The 20,751-nt window shown below is 47.5% G+C and overlaps 1 protein-coding gene across 1 annotated transcript in view; it reads right to left on the minus strand.

Moving 5' to 3' along the window:
• The window catches only part of VSIG10L (V-set and immunoglobulin domain containing 10 like), a 36,785-nt gene that overhangs the window by 8,245 nt on the left and 7,789 nt on the right, over positions 1-20,751 (minus strand). The window contains exons 2-8 of the mRNA XM_035121052.2: positions 17,776-18,105; positions 13,895-14,158; positions 11,234-11,521; positions 8,535-8,792; positions 6,516-6,791; positions 4,588-4,875; positions 578-700 (exon numbers count right to left, since the gene is read on the minus strand). Coding sequence (XP_034976943.2) covers positions 578-700; positions 4,588-4,875; positions 6,516-6,791; positions 8,535-8,792; positions 11,234-11,521; positions 13,895-14,158; positions 17,776-18,105 — 1,827 coding nt within the window. The remainder of the gene's footprint in view (positions 1-577; positions 701-4,587; positions 4,876-6,515; positions 6,792-8,534; positions 8,793-11,233; positions 11,522-13,894; positions 14,159-17,775; positions 18,106-20,751) is intronic.

The following is a 20,751-nucleotide window of genomic DNA, read 5'->3' on the forward strand; positions in this document are numbered from 1 at the left end:
ATGGGCAATATATCTCATGGGCAAAGTCAAATCCAGAAGCTGGCCCAGGGAACACAGACTTAAGAACCCCGAGAGTCTCCATTTCCATCCAAGTTTCTAGTCCTTAAGACTGCATCTGATTTCCAGATTTTTCAAATAGTTTTTTGGCAGGACTAGAGAAATGAAACTGGTGGGTGTCTATTTCTCTATCCTATATTTACACAATCAACTTAAAAGCAGCCGTTGTTGTTGTTGTTTGAATTTATATACCTCCCTATACCTGGAGGTCTCAGGGCGGTTCACAGAATAAAATCCCATCTGACGTCCTCCAAACGTTCTGGATTTTGAGAACTCTAATCATCCCCAAGCCTATAAGAAATGCAGTTCACAACAGCAGGAGGGCACCGGGTTGGGCAACTGTGGTTTAAAACTAACATAGTTATTCTATTTCTTGAGCCTGACTTTCCATGCTTGTTGTTTAACTGGCTGAAGGGAGGTCAGCTGATCACACCCATATGCCATGTGATGCTTCCCGCCCAATCAGTAAAGATCAGCAATTCAGTTAGTTTGTGTTTCGCTCGCTCGTGGTTCAGCCCACCTTTCCGAAGGCAGATTGGCCAGATCAAGCAGATCAACAAGAACAGGAGAGCGAGGATCAGAAGTGCCCCAAAGATGGAGCCAATCACTATTCCAGCAATGGCGCCTGCACTCAGACCCGAATCTGTGACACAGAGGAAGGAGGGTAAATCAGGATTAGAAACACAGGGGTCCTCAGGTTTGTCCAAACACAGTCCACAGAGGAGCTCTTGAGCTTCACATATTTGTCTTGCAAGACTGAGGAATTTCCAAGGCTCAGAAATTTAGACCCTCGCTTCTTATTTTAGATCCTATCCATCAAGGATTCTAGAGCCAGAAAAGTTTTTTAAAGCCAGGAATCTGATCCTCATCAGATGGTTTCCTTGAAACTGTAAGCTCACGGTGAGAAACCTGAACTCCAGCACCCATCATCTGCAGTCAGCACGTACAATTGTCAGCGACGATGGGAGCTGGAGTTCAACAGCATCTGTATATTTGTGTGTCGTGTGCTTATTACATACATAAACACCACCTTTTCTCCCAAGGAGCTCAAGGCAATGTACAGTACATGGTTCTCTTCCTCCCCGTTTCATCCTCACTACAACCCTGTGAGGTAGGTTTGACTGAGAGGCGGTGACGTAGCCCAAGGTCACCCAGTGAGCTTCATGGCTGAGTGGGGATTCAAACCCTGGCCTCCCAGGTCCTAGTCCAACACTCCAACCATTACACCACTTGAGGGTTACAGGTTGCCCTTCCCTGTTGTGGACCATCAGAACACTCTGCAGGACCTTAAAGGGAGGATAGGCACATATTAAGTGGCATGAATAGGAAATGTTGCACAAAGAGCCACGAAGGCCACACGACCCAGGACATGTCCTGTTGTCCAAGGAGGCAAAACTCTTCTGTCAGAGGCAAAAGCATGGTGAGGCCGGTGGACCTGCAAAGGGCTCGCTGTGAAGGATCAGTGCATTCACATAACAAGTTTTTGTACTGCTACGCATGGAGTGGAATTTAACATTCAGGAAAGAGTAGCTTTCTTTTGAAAAGAAGAAACAAGTTTCTAGACCTCATGGCGTTTGCCCTGGCTTGTTAAACAATAAAACAACATCTAAACCATGTGAAATAACACAAAATGCACAGAACTTAAGAGATTTCTGCAATCATGCTTAACTCTGAACACAGAAATTGGGTTTTCTAGCACACAGGTAATGAGCTGGGCCCCACTGTTCAGTTTTAACAGCATCATAGATATATTGTTAAAAGTAGAGATCTGGGTTTGCAAAATGCATATTTGGACTAAAGAAGGGCCCCAGATCTGAAAAGGGTTAGGTTCTGAAAAGGACAAGGGGTAATGTAAATGTGATCTAGGTTTGACATTTTTCATGACACCTTTGCAACTTTTCAGAGTTTGCTGTGAAATAATTTGAAAGGATTTTTTTGGGGGGGGGTAATCATTGCCCTCACTTGGAACTGGCTTTTTTGACCTTAGTGACATTGCCACAGAGCCAGATCTGACTGGCTATGTTGTTATGATGCCATACCATTAATTATCACAATAGCCTGGTTTTGTTCATACCACTGTTCTCAGGGAGCATCCACCTCCTTCTCAATTGACTTAATTTGCCCTCACTGACGTCAACAAATAATCAAATATATCCTATTCACTACAAAATCCCCAGCTGGCTGGGATCACCCATGTGACTATTCGCAGGAAGGAGACCAAGTATTACAGAAAAAGTCCAAAATCAGAAGCACATTGGGGAAACAATAATAGCAAACAGGATAGGGGGAAAGGTCAGTAGTGGCCATATAATTTAGGAGCATGGGGGGGGGAATATTCCTGACTCTGAAAGCAGTGCTTTTATAACCCCATGATTAAAGCAGGAGAACATTTGGTGAACCTCTGCTTTATTTTACTTTTCGTTAAAGATTTTCATTTTTAACAATTATGGCAAAGCATTTTAAATGGCTGCAAAGTGCTTTTTAAAAAGCAGTAGGTGTGAACGCTTAGTACTGGCGCTATACTATTTTAAGCCATTTAAAGCACTCTCGCCGCCTTTTGTGTCCATTCAGTCCCATAAAACACGACTCTTTTCCTTTCCCCCCTCAAACCTGCCTCATAATGGCCATTGGCCTAGTCGCCTGTGGTGAGTAAAGAATTGCCTTCAGGCAACCAAGCCAAGGAACCTGTGCAAATCAGAAGAGAATTTCCCACTCTTTCGGGTGATGATTAAAAAGTGCATTTACTTTAAACAGAGAATGAAAACTCTCAGAAAATGCATGTATGCATCAAAAAGCATGACTGTTAGGGCTGTGCAAGGCAACTCTGATTCTGCACCCCTGATCTGACCCACACCGATCTCAGTCCTGAGACAAAGTGGGAGCCTTGCACTGCCCCTAATTAAAAGCTCAGGTGTTAAATTGGACCTGAATTGGCTCAATTGGATTCATGATCCGTGATTTCTCCAGACAAGATGCACAGCCCTAATGGATATCGTCAGTTAAGGTTCCTGCCTTCACTCCCCTACCATGTGAGCTACAGAAACGGTGCAGAGTCTGACATTTCATGCTTGCTTGCAATGTTGCCACCACGCAGCGACATTTTCCCTTGCCCTTTTAGCCCCAATTCTCTTCCTCCACAGGTTGGGGGCCACATGGGGGTTAGTGCTATACAAATGTTCCATGAAAATGTGGCCATTTGTTGAAATGAATGCCATGGAAGGCCCATTGGGAGGAATGGGCATCGTGCAGATTTGGAAATAAATCTTACTGTCACCCTCTTTAAGTCCCTGTGAAGGAATACAACCGAGCTGCATGTAAACATCAGCAGCCTGAGAAGTTTGACTAAACTTAGAGGCCCCGTCTGCGCAGTACATTTAAAGCAAGATTGTGCCACTTCAAACAGCCATGGCTTTCCCTGAAGAATCCTGGGAACTGTAGTTTGTTGAGGGTGCTGAGAATAGGAGACCCCTGTTCCCTTTACTATTCCCAGAGTGGTTTTAACAATCAATCCCTTTCCCCAGGGAACTCTGAGAATTGTAGCTCTGTGAAGGAAATAGAAATCTAGAAACTACACCCTTGACAGGCTACAGTTCCCAGGATTCCTTGGGAAACCATGTCTGTTTAAAGTATAGTCATACCTTGGTTTTCAAACAGTTTAGTTCCCGAACGTCACAAACCCGGAAGCGACTGTTCTCGTTTGCGAACTATTTTTGGAAGCCAAACGTCCGATGGGGCTGGTGTTGACCTTTAAAGCCCTAAACGGCCTCGGTCCGGTATACCTGAAGGAGCGTCTCCACCCCCATCGTTCTGCCCGGACACTGAGGTCCAGCTCCGAGGGCCTTCTGGCGGTTCCCTCAGTACGAGAAGCCAAGTTACAGGGAACCAGGCAGAGGGCCTTCTCGGTAGTGGCACCCACCCTGTGGAATGCCCTCCCACTAGAGGTCAAAGAGAACAATTACCAGACCTTTAGAAGGCATCTCAAGGCAGCCCTGTTTAGGGAAGCTTTTAATGTTTGATGGATTTCTGTATTTTAGAATTTCTGTTGTTTTTTTTTTGGAAGCCGCCCAGAGTGGCTGGGGGAACCCGGCCAGATGGGCGGGGTATAAATAATAAATTATTATTATTATTATTATTATTGCGGCTTCCGATTGGCTGCAGGAGCTACCTGCAGTGAATCAGAAGTCACGCTTTGGTTTCCAAACGTTTTGGAAGTCGAACGGACTTCCAGAACAGATTCCGTTCGACTTCCAAGGTACGACTGTAGTATAAAGCTGCTTTAGATGCGTGCAAGTTCTTTTACTTCAGTATGAGCAGCTTATATTTGTGTGTGAGTGTGAGTGTGAGTGTGAGTGTGTGTGTGTGTGTGTGAGAGAGAGAGAGAGAGAGAGAGAGAGAGAGAGAGAGAGAGAGAATAATATAGGCTAGCAAATTTTGTTGTGGCCCAGTCATTTTTTCTAGACTTATCTGCAATGCTATCCCCATCCTCAAACCACCCTGTTCCATGTGTCTCCTAAAATCAGGAACACACACCTGGTTGAAGGATGTAAACAACAGAGGCATTCCCGGCTTGGGATCCCAAACGAGGCACAACCTGGAAGGAGTATGGAGATCGGGGCTCCAATCCTATAACAGTGGTGGATCGGTTGTTGGCTCCTAAGACTTGCACCGTCTTCCATTCCTCAGCAGAACGGTGCTGCTGAGGACCCTGCATCTGGATCCAGAAGCTAGTCACTGCAGATCCATTTGGAACATTCCAGGCCAGGTAGGCAGAACCAGGATGAGGTCCGTGAGAGAGAGTCCAGTTGGCAATCGAAGGACCTGCCAAGAGAGGGTAACTCATTGAGGGCGCAGTCCAACAGGTACAATCCTGCTGCACAGGACCAAAACAGATGTGATGATGAAGAAGAGTTTGGATTTGATATCCCGCTTTATCACTACCCGAAGGAGTCTCAAAGCGGCTCACAATCTCCTTTCCCTCCCCCCCCCCACAAGAAACACTCTGTGAGGTGAGTGGGGCTGAGAGACCTCAAAGAAGTGTGACTAGCCCAAGGTCACCCAGCAGCTGCATGTAGAGGAGCGGAGACGCGAACCCGGTTCCCCAGATTACAAGTCTACCGCTTTTAACCACTACACCACACTGGCTCTCAATGCAGGCAGAAGGTCTCAGAGAGCTGGGAGAGGCCTCTGCCTGAAAACCTGGACGAGTGTTGACAATATTGAGCTAGAGGGGTCAACGGTCTGACTCAATGTAAGGCAGCTTCCTATGTTCTGAGGACATGGCCCTCCAGATGTTGTTGGACTCCAACTCTCATCAGGCAGCATCACCTACCCAGCATGACAAACAGCTGAGGATGATGGGATCTGCAGCCCAGAAATATCTGGAGGGACAAAGGTTCCGCATCCTTGCTATAGTCTTATCAGTGAACAGATTTCCCAATTTTAAAATTTCATTTTAAAGTTTCTTAGGTGGCTAGGGTCTGATAATAACTGGAGAAGTAGTAATATGAATGCCCAACACATGCACACACAGAGAGATGTTCATTTTCTGGTCCAACAGTAAAGGTAAAGGTAAAGGGACCCCGACCATTAGGTCCAGACACGGACGACTCTGGGGTTGCGGCACTCATCTCACTTTACTGGCCGAGGCAGAGCTTCCGGGTCATGTGGCCAGCATGACAAAGCCACTTTGTGGTGAACGAGAAACGCTGTTTACCTTCCCGCCGGAGCGTTTCCTATTTATCTACTTGCGCTGACATGCTTTCGAACTGCTAGGTTGGCAGGAGTTGGGACCAAGCAACGGGAGCTCACCCCGTCGCAGGGATTCGAACCGCCGACCTTCTGATTGGCAAGCCCTAGGCTCAGTGGTTTAACCCACAGCGCCACCTGTGTCCCAGGTCCAACAGTACATCTCATCAAAATAAGTTCCACTGAGTTTAATGGCTCTTACTCCAGGAAACTAGGAAAATACATCACTCCCCTCTCCTCAAAGCTGCTATTGGATTTAAAAAATACGGCTATGGCTGGGTGGGGATTTGAACCCGTGTCTCTGAGATCCTAGTCCCACACTCTAACCACTACACCACACTGGCTCTACCCAAATCACTCCTCAAGCCAAGAACTGCCCTGCCACCCAATACAGCCCCTCCCTCAGGCTGGACGTGGGTGGGTTAAAAAGACATATTGCTTGTTTTCTCTCCCAAATCTTGCTTTGTCTTGAAAAGTGAGCATCCATGCCCCCATTCAAAATGGTGTCCCCATGCACACATTCCAGCTTCTCGCACTTCACTGCCAGGAACCAAAATGGTGGCTACTACACATGCTCTTTCCCCACCTAATGTAACTGCCTGGCTGCTACTTACAGCAGAGAGCAAAAGGCTGGTGTTAGGAACCCATGAAAAGAAGTAGATATAGAAAACAGGTCTTGTAGGGACTTCAGGGGTGGTGGAAGGATCTCTCACCGAGGATGGTGAGGTTCGAATGTTGGGATCCCAGCGGATTGTAGCAGGTGGCACTGTAATCGCCCAGGTCATCTGGGGAAGTGAAGTTCCAGATGGTGAGCTGCGTTCGTCCGGGGCTCAGGTGGTAACGGCCTCCAAAAGGAATGGGAGACCCCTTGTCCCGAAACCAGTCAATCTCCACAGGGTTGAAGGTGCCTTGGCAATGCAGTTCCATGGTAACGGACTCTTCGGTGCCGCTGTACATCCGGAATGAGAGAAAAACTCCTGAGGGAGCTTCTGTGGTGGAAGATTGGGGGGGGGAGTCATCATCATCATCACCATCCTTTTTATTCGACCGTCAGTCAGAAAAAGATACATGTATCCATACAAAGTTAAAACATCTGAAAGGGTTTTTAAACACAGCCAGCACTTTAAAAAAGGGCTAAACAGATAGCCCCAAAGGGGAGGGAAGTCTGTTATGCTGGTAAACAAAACTTTCTGAAAATCAAAGACGAGGCAAAGCTCAGTGGCAGGGCATCTGCTCTGCATGCAGAAGAGCCCAGCTCCAATCCTTGGCATCTCCAGGCAGGGCTGGGAGATAATCCCTTTCTGAAGAGAGACCCCCTGGAGGGCTGCTACTAGTCAGCATAGACAACAGTCAGCTTGATGTGCCAGCATAATGCAGCTCCATACGTTAGTCACATCCTCATCGGACTGTGGTGTCTTCAGAGTATTCCCAGACTGCAATGTCTTTAGGATATCTAGCTTTATTTAAAACAATTTTTTTAAAAAAATCCTTCCAGTAGCACCTTAGAGACCAACTAAGTTTGTCATAGGTGTGAGCTTTTGTGTGCATGCACACTTCTTCAGCATGCACATGAAAGCTCATACCTATGACAAACTTAGTTGGTCTCTAAGGTGCTACTGGAAGGATTTTTTTTATTTTGTTTTGACTGCGTCAGACCAACACGGCTACCTACCTGTAACTAGCTTTATTTACACATATATGCAGCCTGAGTGTAGGATGGAGGTGCTCCAACAGATCTCAACTGGGTTTCCTGGGAGAGCCCGAAGCCACCGTGTCTGAGGTTTTCGCATTAGCCAAAATCTCTCTCATGCCTTTGGCCTATTGTTCTACATCCTAGGATGATGGGGCTCCAGCCCAATGAGGTGGGGAAAGGCTTATCCATTTGTCTCCATGGTAACAGGGCAACTTCTTTGGACATGTCGATGGAAGTACTTGACTGACTTAAGACTAATCTTACAAAGAAATTGGTCTGGCTGTTTCAGCAGCTTCATCTACTAGATTCTAAGCCACCTTCATGCAGAATCACGGGTCTGGAAGGAACCCTTGGATATCATCCAAACTGACCCCCCAAACCTATAACAAGTTGGATTCGTAATGTCCGTTTTGCCTAATACAAGGAGTTTGTTCTTTTCAGTTTCAGTGCCCCTTTTTAGTATTGTTCATAACATTTGTATCTTCTTCCTCCAAGGATTTGGAGACAACAAATATTGGGGTTACTCCATTTTATCCTCACAAAGGAAGGTTAGGATGAGAGACAGTGGCTGGGACAAAGATCAGCAACTGAGCATCTCTCTTTCTAACCAGCTGTAAAACTCTGCCCATTGCATCTCACTGGTTCTAACTAGCTAAGCTCTCTTAATGGGGACATACACCCCTAAACCACGCACCAAGCACCCCATCATTTGCTGGTAACAGCTCACTTATTAATTGTTAACATTTACAGCCCACCTTTCCCTCCAAGGAGCTCAAAGCAACATACATGATCCCTCCGTCCCCATTTTATCCTCACAGGTACCCTATGAGGTAGGTCATACTGAGAGACCACGATTGTCTCAAGGGCACCCTGTGTGCTCCATGGCCCAATAGAAATTTGAACCCTGGTCTGCCAGGTCCTAGTCCAACACCCTGACGGCTACACCACAATACTACACCAGAACCAGAACCCATATCCTGCCTTCCGGTTCCTCCTTGCGGAGGATTCTGGTAACCAGTTTAGCAGTTGCTAGTCTCACCTGGAATCAAGCTGCAGTTGCCCTGCCCAGTCATATGGCGTCCAAGACAGGTGACTTTGGTGCCACTGAGCTCAGCTGGGAAGGGAGAGACCAGCAATCGCTGCAAGTTGGAGGTGCTGACCTCCTCCTTGTGTCCTGGGAGCCCCCGGAAGGTCAATTGTGGGGTAGGGGAGCCACCAGGCCAGGAACAAATGAAAAGCAAAGCGGTACCATTGTCTGCTGAGGCCACAGAGCAACGGGGGGATCCAAAGGGTCGTTCTAAGAGGGGAGAAAGAAAGCGATAACTCAACCGTACACACAAATCAGATTGGCTGGATTCGGAGAGACAGAATATTTCATAACAAGGAAAAAGATCTTCAAACAACATAGTTTCACGCATGCGGCTATCAGAACTAGCTCTTGCTAAGTGGGAGATAGGGCAAGGTGAGGGGAAAGAGGTGGCCTGGTTAGGTAATTTTAGCCAGGGCTTGCCAACTTTGCTGGGCAAGTGGGCACATTTGGAATTTTGAGAAAGTGTGCCGGGCGCCAGTCACAAAATGGCTGCTATGGGGTATGTGGCATTTCATAAAATGGCTGCCATGGGGGGGGATTCTAGGAGAGGCCAAGCCCCTAAATCAAGAAGCAGAAGAAACCTCCTCAAAGCAGAATGCGTAACAAAATCAACATAACTTCATAATAATAATAATAAATCTGAGATAAAAAAATTAAAGGGAGGAGAAAACATTAAACTGGGTCACATAGCAGGGTAAGCTTGTGTTAATAATAGCTGAGGTTAAAACAAAAACAAAAACCTAAGCATGAAAGATGCCTGCCTAAAAGGCAAAGGCAGTAAATTTAGTTCAACAGAAGCTGGATCAAAAGCAAAGGAAGATTTCGTGCAGACGTAGAGCAAAGTATAAGCCCCCCAGATGTTTTAGACTTCATTTCCCATCAGCCCCAATATGGGCAATGGTCAGAGATGATGGAAGTTGCCACGGTAGCTACTTCTGCTGCAGAGGAAAAGGCATCTCTCTACACCAGACTTCCACTGGTTTAACAGTCATTCCACTTCTGGTGAAATCTGGGCTCTTTAGCAAGGCTGGGGAACTCTACAATGGAAACCTAGCACCTCACCAAATTATAATTCCTAGGGTTCTTTGGGGAAGGCCTTGAGAGGGAAACTAGTCTCATTTACTCCTGATGGTGAAGCTCTGAGTGATGTTGCTTAGGTAGTGGCACCCACACACAAGTGCGAAGTATCAACAGGCTTGGGGAGAACCCAAGGTTTGCAGAACTACATTTAAAAAACAAATCCGAAATGAAGTGCACACCCAACACAACGGGGCTGAGCATGCTCTGTGATCACAGAATGTTGAATAACCATTAAGGGTGTGGAAAGGATCATCTTCACCCCATTGCTCAGCCAGGGCACTGAGGTCCAGCTCCGAGGGCCTTCTGGCGGTTCCTTCACTGTGAGAAGTGAAGTTACAGGGAACCAAGCAGAGGGCCCAGGGCCGTCTTAAGCATATCCGGCACTGTGGTGCAAAGATCCCTCCAGTGCCCTCTCCCTTTTCCAGAATTTAGAACTCGGGGCCCAACTCATGGACCACCTCGTAGCCCCGGGAGCCGCCACCCACAGAAGACGTCACCAATATGATGGACACGGCACAGCTGACCAGGCCGCTGGAACCCCGCACCTCCTCTTCCTCCACTGTCTGACACCGACAGCCCGCTGCCGGCACTCTCGCTGCTGCCCAGTGGCCCAAGGGCCCAAGGAGCAGGAGGCAGTTGTCATGCCGCTGCCTGTGCCCTGGGGAGTGGTAGTGGGGGGGCGGCGGGCACCGGTGAAGTGGAAGAGGCCCCCGGGAGCCACTTCTGCCACCATCGCTCCTGCTGCTTCCTCAGACGATGATGACAGCGACTCAGCGGGCGGTGGCTGAGGGGAATCCTGTGGCCGAGGGAGAGGAGGAGGAGGAGGCAGCGGTTGCCTGTCCTCAGCTACTGCCTCAGAGTCAACGAGTGGCTCCTCGTCCGCCACCACCGCAGAGCGCTTGTGGGAGTAGCACAAGCAGCAGCAGCAGCGCTAATGCGCCCACCCACAGAGGGGGGTGGGCCGAGGAGGGTAGGAAGGAAAGATGGTTGGCGGGGCACAGCTGGCAGCATGCAGGGAAAGGGGAGGCCGCCAGCAAAGCCGTGCAGATCCCCCACTTGCTATGGTGCCCCTGAAAGGCCAGCACCCTGGCACAACGAGCCACTAAGCCCTATGGGAAAGACGGCTCTGAGAGGGCCTTCTAGGTTGTGGCGCCTGCCCTGTGGAACGCCCTCCCATCAGATGTCAAGGAAATAAACAACTATCTGAATTTTAGAAGACATCTGAAGGCAGTACACATAATAAAATTGTAATGAGTATTATATTAAGAAGAGAAGAGTGGAGAAAGAGTCACACAGATATGAAAAGAATAGCGAGAATTGTCTGGATAGATCATTTCTTGGTTTACAAGAGCAGAGCCACTATCCACACCCCACCCCGCCTTGGAAAACTGGGGTTTGGAACTTGATGGGCTCCTGAAAAGGGGGGCATTCTACACTGCAACATTTTGCTGCAGCTCCCCACTTGCAAACCATTCTGGTGCAGATATATGCTCCTGTGCCTGACTCCCTCCCTGCTGAGATTCACGCCTCTTAGTGCGACAGGAAGACGGACGTCGAATTCAACTCACGGGCAACAGTGAGATGGTGAGTGTTTCGAACCCGGTGCTGCGTGCGCTGATTGATGGCCAAGCAGGAATATGAGCCGGCCTGATTCAGCTGCACCTTGGGGAGCTGCAGGATAGGCAAGGATGGCACGTAGAGGTCCTGAGCGTCTGCCACATTCCAGTACATCTTGGCCGGGGGCTCGGACGGCGCCAGGCACGTTAGGTTCACAGTACTGTTCACCAGCACAAAACTCCCCGCTTCAGAGTCCCGCTCCGACGAGGAAACGGTAATCGTTGGGGTCTCTGGGCCATCTGAGAGGAATGAAAGCCACACAGCCATGTAATACGGTACCAATGAAATGTCTATTTCCTAGGTTGTTGTTGTTGTTTTAAAAAAAGACACAGCAGGCAATCTATCTATCAGGCTTAACTGAAGGCGAACCTGCCTCCTCTCCCCAGCTTCGGTTATCCAGGTTGCAACCTCGTTAATGAATGTGGCCATTCAGATTGATGCAGTGGTCATTTAGCAGCCGAAAGGTGCATTACGGTCAGCTGTATTTGCCCAGCCACCTGGGTAAAATGCAGCACAGCCCTTCCGCTTGTCCCTTCCGCTTGCGGCTGGGATGTTTGCCCTTTCTCCCCGAGAAGTGTGGCGAAAGGCTGGCTGAGGTCGCTGGCCGCAAGCACATGCAAGGGAGGGGTGAGGGAGAGGAAGTAAGTGTGTAGAATCAGTGCATGAACTCCCGTGAATGATTCAGACTACAGTACATAGTCTTCGCCAGCAGCCGGGAGGAGGAGGAAGAAGAAGAGGAGAGCAGCTGTTTGGGAGGAAGGTGAACTGGTCCTTAAGCCACATCTCCCTTTGAGCAGCTAATTGAACTCTGGTAAATCTTCCTTAAGAACATCTAGCCCAGCATCCTGTTGTCACAGGGCCAACCAAATGTTTGTGGTGAAGCCTACAAACAGGATCCAGGTTCAGTGGTAACTCCAGTTTTAGGCGGAATCCGTTATGGAGCTCCGGTCGGATCCCGAGGTTTTCACAACCAGAGGTGCCTGTTTTGTGCATGCGCGCAGCGCGGCAGAGCACTTCTGTGCATGTGGCAAAACCCAGAAAAAAACCTCTGGGTTTGCAGTGTGCGTATCCCGAAGGATATGTAACCAGAGGTGCTCGTAAGTAGAGGTACCACTGTAGAGGAACGATCTCCTCTCCAGTGGCTTCCAGCGGCTGGTGTTCAGAACCATTCCTGCCTCCAAATATATGATCATAGAATCATAGAATGATAGGGCTGGAAGGGGCCCCCAAGGACCACCTAGTCCAACTCTCTGCAATGCAGGAATCTTTTGCCCAATGTGGGGCTCAAACCCACAACCCTAATATCATACCCTCCAACCTTTCTCCAATGAAGATGGGGACGTCCCATTCCATCATGATCATTTTACTCTTTATGCCCCATCCATCAGACTGGTTTGCCCCAGCCTCTCTAGGCAGCTTCCAAAATCTATAAAAACATTAAACATTAAAAAACACTTTCCTATACAGGATTGCTTTCAGACGGCTCGAGGGTCGGATTACTCCATACCCTCCAACATTTCTCCAATGAAAATAGGGACGTCCGACCTAAAGAAAAGTGGGACATTCTGGGATCAAATGAGAAACCGGGACGACTTCTTTAAATCAGGGATATCCCTGAAGAAAAGGGACATTAGGGTCTGTAATAATAAGAGACTCATGCTCTACCGAATGAGCTATGCTTCGTTATTTCTTTAGTTATGATAACATCATCAATAATAAGTGACAGGCGAAAACATTCCTCTTCCCCCAGGCCATTGGCTAATTAAACAATGTAAGGCTTTTTAAACACTGTGTTTGAGGGTCATTGTTTTGTTTGCTATTGTGTTATGTATTTCTGTGTTTTTATACTTTAAATCACTCTATGATCCTTGGATGAAGGGCAGTACTGTATAGTGGTACCTTGGTTTACAACCATAATCCGTTCCAGAGGTCTGTTTGTAAACCAAAACAGGTTGTAACCCAAGGCACGCTTTCGCCAATGGGGCCTCCCCCAAAAATATTGTTTGTAATAATAAAAAAATGGGATGTGATCCAAAAAAGTTTGCAAACCGGGACACGCATTTCTGGGTTTGACGTGTTTGTAATCCAAAACATATGCAAACCAAGACGTATGCAAACCAAGGTACCAGTGTATAAAATTTTAAAAAATAAAGTGACTGATTTTTGGCTTGAAATCAGGTTATAAATACCAAGGAATGAATAAGCACAGATACCAGGCTAGTCCTCAAGACTTTTAGAGTACATTGTCCTCCTGCCTCTGTGATCTTTAGGAGCAGGGCTCCCTAGAAGTCTAAAAGTTATTTTGTGTGTGTGTTTTGATGCTATAAACCACCCTGTGATCTTTGGATGAAAGGTGGTATACAAATTCAATAAACACAAAAATAAAGTTATCATTTGCTACATTTTTATCCCACCCTTTGCCTGAGAAACTCAAAAAAGAATGCCTGGCCTCAGTGAGTTGGACTAGGCTGAGAGCCAGCGACTGGCCCAAGGCCACCCAGGAAGATGAGTGGTTTAGCAGGTATATATAGCTGGCTGTCCCCAGTTTACGTCCAACCACAAGGGTACAATACGTCAGTATATAAAAATGGTAATCTCTAGTGTGTACTCACAATAGACAGTAAGGTTGGCGGTGCCTGTCCCGTTGCCAAAAGGGTTGGTGATAGTACAGCGATAGACACCTGCATCGGTACGTAGAGGGTTTCTGATTTGCAAGGAACCAGCCGACCGCAAGAATCGGGGGTTTTCTTCCAGGTTTTTCCCATCCTTGGTCCAGGAGACAGAGCCTCGCACTGGGGTGCAGTTCAGGAACACTGAGCTGTCTTCTTCTGTCACCTCCGCAAAGGGTGGGGTCACAGAGACATTGCCCACCTCCTCTGGAAAATAAGTAAATACAGGAATGGCATGACACCATAGGTCTGGTGCAATAATAACCAGCATGGACACACACACACACAAACACACAAGATATTGTCAGACTCCAACTCCCACCAGCATGACCAATGCTCAGGGATGATGGGAGTTGTAGTCCAACAACATCCGCAGGGTGCCACACTGGCTACCCCTGCTCTAGCCACTAATTCCCACTCCCTTCCCAGATGGAGCTGTGGATTCAGAAATGTTTCTTCACAGCTCCCGTCTTTGTGCATATGTGCATTAGTCTCTTGTTATAGTAACAGATTCCTAAGTTTGCACCTATGCGTATACTTCTAAATTTGCAGCCTGGGTGAACCATTTCATATCAGGCAAGTGCAGAATAGAGGTGGCAGCAGAGTTCCCCCAAGCTACGTTTTGAAAAAGCAACTCTGGAGGCTTGTTCAACTAAGGCTCAAAAGGAAATGTGAGTTTCACACTTCCTCAGAGGGAGAGGGAAACTTCACGTCCCTGTATTCTTCTCAACATCCAATGAAAATCTGAGCCTCAGAAGAATCTCTGGCTTCCTGACTGTGAAAGGTTTTGCGTGGCAAGGAGAGAGAGCTCTCTGAGCTGAGCAAAGCAGTTGTCAGCCAGGAATCATTCTAACCAGAGACTCCCTGCAGGGGACAGAGGTCTCTAGGGCTGGGACAGATTGGCAGCTGGAGGTCACCAGCAGAAGCAACTCACAAGGTACTGGCTTCCCAGGAAGTATGTCACTGTTGGTTACTGAGAGGGAGGTGGGGAGGTGGCAGGGAGGTTGGTAGGGTGCAAATGCAGCGGAAAGCCAATCCAGCCCTCCTGTCAATGTGTTTGCACTGCACCAACCTCCCATGCCACCTTACCTCTCTCTCTTACTAAGCCCACCTGCTGACTTCGCCACACCCATCATGCACAATGACAACATACCATGGTCCTCAGCTGCCAAACCTAGCCACTCCACCCTTGGGCTGTGGGGGCAATAACAGAGGAAGACATGGATAAACATCCCCCGTAAGCCATCTCTGGGACACTGGCTTGCTCCCACTCCCTTGCAACTTACTTAATTGTCCCCTGTGCAGTGAAAGAGGGTGATGCTGCCCCATCTAGGCAGCCTAAGAGGGCAAATGAGGACACACACACACACACACACACACACACACACACCACTCCACAAAAAGGTGATTTGCACATGCTGCATTATATGCACAGCTGCACATTTTGAAATGTTAATTTACATAGAAATACAATGCACGTCCTCCGCCACAATGTCGACATCTGCGACCCACACAGTCTGCAGTCAAGGAGCTAAGTATTGTTGGGCCACTCCGAGGCCATCTTTGTCTTTAGATTAGACTTGGAGTTGGGCAGATCATCAATACAGGACTCCTAAACAGAGGACTGCTCCATCAATCCCAGTTGGCCCTAGACAGGCTCCCACCTGCCTGCCTTCTTACTTCCAACCAGTCCAAGCATTGGCCCTGCCTATCAAGCTTCCTCCTCCTTAGTCTCAGTTATGCCCCTTGTAGAACTCAGCAGCAGGAAGGATGGGGAACCAAACTGGGGTTTAGTTGTCTCTTCCTGTCATGGGCTCTGGCGCCACCTACTGTTGGGCTCCTGGCTTTCCACTCCACAAGTCCCAAAGGGCACCAGCACCACTGGGGAAGCCTCTTTTACGTGGACTTGCAGGGCTTCCTTGCTCTTGGCTTTTGACCCTGCAGCCCAAGACTGGACTAGCAGCTTTGGCAGCCAAGGACCTTCTATCTTTGGGCCAGTTTTTGCCACCAGAGCCTCTTCACTCTGCTTCGATTTAATATACAGTCATACCTCGGTTTAAGTACATTTCGGTTTGAGTACTTTCAGTTTAAGTACTCCGCAGACCCGTCTGGAACAGATTAATCCACTTTCCATTACTTTCAATGGGAAAGTTCGCTTCAGGTTAAGTAGGCTTCAGGTTAAGTACAGACTTCCGGAACCAATTGTGTACTTAAATCGAGGTACCACTGTAATAGAGTGAAATTGCTTCATTACATGGAACAGGAGAAAAATTAAGAAGTAGCCCTGGCCTCACTTGGGAGGGGTGGTGGTTAAGTCAGAATCCATCTGTTATTTGCTTTTGTTTGTGCTTGGCTGATTTCTGAGTTAATCCGAGATGAGCATGGGAGAGCTTGCCTGTCTCTGATGCAGAAAACATGAAAACAAGTGTGCTGCTGGAAGAGCAGAGTCTTCAGAAACACACAAGAGCATCTGGGACACTGATCCCTGGTATGGGAAGTGAACTTCTGCAAGCATGCCCCTGTTTTCATACGATGAAACGCCGGAGGGCATGTTGAGAAAAACTCTGCTACTATGGGCACAGCCCTAGCTAGCACACCAGCGCATTGGGTGTCCCTGGTGTGCTGACATTGCAAGAGGAAGCAGGGCAACCTGCTTTCAGTGAGATGTTGCCTTGTCGCTTGCGACGCTGCAGGTGTAAGAGTTTGCGTGGTCAGGGTTAAATAAACCTGACGAGAGGGCAATCTGCGGGCCAGAGCAGTCAGGATCCAGGGCAGCCATGCCATTAGGCAAAGGGAGGCAGCTGCCTCAGGCAGGCGATGGTGTGGGTGGCCAAAACAGCCACAAGCCATTTCTCTTTCTTTCTTTTTTATATATCTAATTTTTATTAAATTCTCTGTTTTACCATTTAAAATACTAATTTTACATCCTTAAGATATCAGTGCCTTCCCGTCTTCTCTTTCCATGGTTCATTTTACATATCATAAATCCCCGCATATTTTACAAAAACTATACCATTCAGTATTACACTATTGCATCCATCAAAACTTGTTTACACAGTTGAATTTATCTTAATGCTGCTAGCGTTTTCAGGTGTACACAGTTATTTCCCATATAGTCAATAAATGTTTTCCAATCTTCTCTAAACGTATGTTCTTCTTGTTGTCTTATTCTATATGTTAAGTCCGTGAGTTGTGCATAATCTGTCAGCTTGAGTTGCCATTCTTCTTTGGTTGGGACCTCATGTCCGACTCTGGGGTTGCGGCGCTCATCTTGCGTTATTGGCCGAGGGAGCCGGCATACAGCTTCCGGGTCATGTGGCCAGCATGACTAAGCCGCTTCTGACGAACCAGAGCAGCACACGGAAACACCATTTACCTTCCTTCTGTAGCGGTACCTATTTATCTACTTGCACTTTGAGGTGCTTTCGAACTGCTAGGTTGGCAGGAGCTGGGACCGAGCAATGGGAGCTCACCCCGTCACAGGGATTCGAACCACCAACCTTCAGGTCAGCAAGCCCTAGGCCAGGCATCCCCAAACTTCAGCCCTCCAGATGTTTTGGACTACAATTCCCATCTTCCCCGACCATTGGTCCTGTTACCTAGGGATCATGGGCGTTGTAGGCCAAAACATCTGGAGGGCCGCAGTTTGGGGATGCCTGCCCTAGGCTCTGTGGTTTAGCCCACAGCGCCACCTGCGTCCCTGTCAAAGTAGTACAGCAGTGCTTTCAACATATGGTGAAGGTGTGGCCAGACTCTGCAAGAGGTTGGAGCCAGAGACAGGAAAGGCACTTAAGCTACGGACTCGCCCATCCACCAGTACTCACCATACACCCTGACAGCAATGTTGCCTTTCTGCACCGCATTCCCTAGCGGGGAGATCTCCACCGTGTAGATGCCAGAATCCAAGGTCGTCACGGCCGTAATATTGAGGTTCCCACTCCCAGGGACCACGCTGAACTGAGGATGGAATCTGTCTGCTACCACAACAGTGAAGTTGGGTGTCAAGGTTCCCATTGCTATGTTGGTTGCATTTTTCCTCCAGATAATGGTGGTTTGAGAGTGAGAGGGGGGTAAGGCAAATGGGACCAGGAGAGAAACAGAGTCTCCCACTAGCACAGCCAGAGGAGATGAAGGCAGAGCAGGAAATAAGGGAACTGAAAATGAAGAGAGGGAGAAAATGAGATAATTATTATTTTGCTAACGCTTGTGTGGTGCAGTGGCAATAACCACTTGAAGCATGAACTCCTATCCACTCACAGAAAAGTTCTTCTACATCAGCCTTTCCCAGGCTGGCCTCCTCTAGATGTTTTGCATTTTAACTCCTATCAGCCTCAGACATGAGAGATAAAAGTCTTTTTCTTTCTTTAATCCCATTGCTGGAAAAAGACAATGGCCTTTTCATGAGATGTGAAAGTACGGCAGAGCTATCTGATTTATTTCTTCTGCAAATGTCAAAGCCCATTGTTGCCTTTGTGAGGACTGATCCTGCTGTGAGGACCAGGGAGAAAACTCAATGTTGTTGGCATTTTAATAAGAGACCACCTAATTTGCACTTCTCAAAGCAATGCAAGAACCAAAACACTACTATCCTTCGAAAATCCGCACTTGCCCAGATTTTGTGATGCATTTTTCCTCCAAACAAGCAACATGAACAAAAATGCATTGGGGCTGGGGGGGGGGGCTTGAGAGAGAAGTGTGCACAAAAATGGATATATAGGTGGAAAGCACATCCAAAAATGTATTGTTTATTATGGGAAATAGTTTGCAAAAAGGTGCATGTCAGTCGCAAGTGCATGCAAAAAATTTGTTTGTTAGGAGAAATCTGTGCCAAAATATTGACGTCGCATAGACTTTTTTTAAAAAATCACAAACTGCTGCAGAAATTAAGAGAACTGCATTTAAGAGCTTATATACACATACGTTTTCTTTGTGCTTTCCAGAAAAAGGCTTGTGTTTTCAAGCTCCATGTCCAAGCACTCTTTCCCCTCTTTTTTGCTCTGGAACTTTCCCCACTAAATCCCACTGAAATGGCAATCCACAGATTTGCAGGGAAAACTCTGGTGCAAAAAAAAAGAAAAAAGGAGAGCCCAAAACACAGAGGTTTAAATTGCAGACCTTTGCCTGGAAAGAAGGGTCCAAGCGTTAAATATGGATAAGTTTGCAAAAATGAGAAACGGAGAGAAACCGAAACTGAAGGATTTTGTCCAGGGCTCTCTTTTTTCAGCAGGAACTCACCGGAAATGAATTCCAACACCTCTCGAGCGGAAGCCATTGCCATTATAAGAGAAAAAGGGAGGCATTCATGGTGAGTTCTAGCACCTCTTTTTCTAGAAAAATAGCACTTAATTTGTCCATTCCTACCCTGGTGTCAGCCTTTATTTTTCACAGGTTTTGTAGGATTTACATTTCAAAAACCTGCCAAACCTGTTTGTGTGGAGATGACGACAGGACAAAAGGAAGTGATGTGTACACTGTATAGAAAAGTATGCTTCTCTCACAGAACCTTCAACTCACTTTCTCTTTAAAAACAACTATTGCCTACATTAAGACTCTGTTTCTAATTAGCACTAATTAATGCTACGTAGCCATGAACAATAATACTAAAGCTCAGTCCCAAAGCTTGCCGGCAGCTACTTTAAATTTGTATACATTTAAATAAATTCAAAATCCGGTTAAATAATGTAACTTTATAGGGAAGGCCTGTTGTAATGGGCCCCTTCCTAGAACAGGCAGAGACTGTGAGACTTGTATATCCTCCATGTCGTTCACTCAGACTGTAATAGGGACACATTTATTCGTTTGTTAAAGGCATTGATACAACAGCACATGAGGAAAAGGGAACAGGAGGGAGAAGGAAAAAAGCAAGATCAAGCCTTAAAGGGGTATCTTTTAGAACATATAACTCTTCCTGTGCGCAGATTCTGGCTGTCTTGGATAGCAGCAATCTCCTGGGAGCCCTCCTCACCCCCAACCCTGATCAGATCTGAGAGCAGAGCTGTTGACACAGTCTGAACCAGGCAGGCAGGACTGCTCCTGCCACACAGCTTCTCCCCACCGGACAGCAGAATTCGCCAGCAGCTCACAAGCTCTGGTCTCGGCCCCCATCTTTCCGCACAGCTGCCCTGGACAGGCGCTTATCTGCATCCAGACAAAGAGCCCTGCCTGATGCATTTAGCTTGTAATCGGTGACCTGCATGCCATGAAACTTGTGCCAATCCTGCCATTTCCTCCAATCTGCTCTGGGGGCCACAGCGAGGGAAGCGCAGGGGGTCGGATCCAGAGCAGGAGGTCATGCCGAGAGCCGCCGCCGAGTGTCAAAACAAACAGATCAGGCCGCTGCTAAAATCGGAGGACATTTCATTCTGATCCCCAGCATAGGCTCACAAATACTAGCTTGGCCCTTTCTGCATTCAAGAAACAACCAGAGGGAGCGTTTCTTTGTTGAGACTGAGAAAAGCACTACAAGAGCCACAGCGCGCAGGTTGTCATCATCCTGTTTGGACTACAACTCCCATCATCCTCGACTGCTGGCCACACTGACTAAGAACGATGGGAGTTGTAGTCCAAAACATCTGGTGTGTGTGTGTGTGTTGGAAGGGATCACCCCATTGGTAACTTACAGGTTAATTTTGTTAAACCATAGATGATGTTGGCATCTTGACTTTCCCTGCCCTCCCCACCTTAGGCTGATAATGTGGGAAATGAGGCAGCAAACAACGCCGCCTCTCGATATTCAAGCCCTTCCTCTTTTCATTTCCTTCCACAAGCCCTTTTATTGTCTGTCAACACTACCGAGATGA

This window comes from Zootoca vivipara, chromosome 6 (assembly GCF_963506605.1).
Source record: "Zootoca vivipara chromosome 6, rZooViv1.1, whole genome shotgun sequence".
Classification (NCBI taxonomy): Eukaryota; Metazoa; Chordata; class Lepidosauria; order Squamata; family Lacertidae; genus Zootoca; species Zootoca vivipara.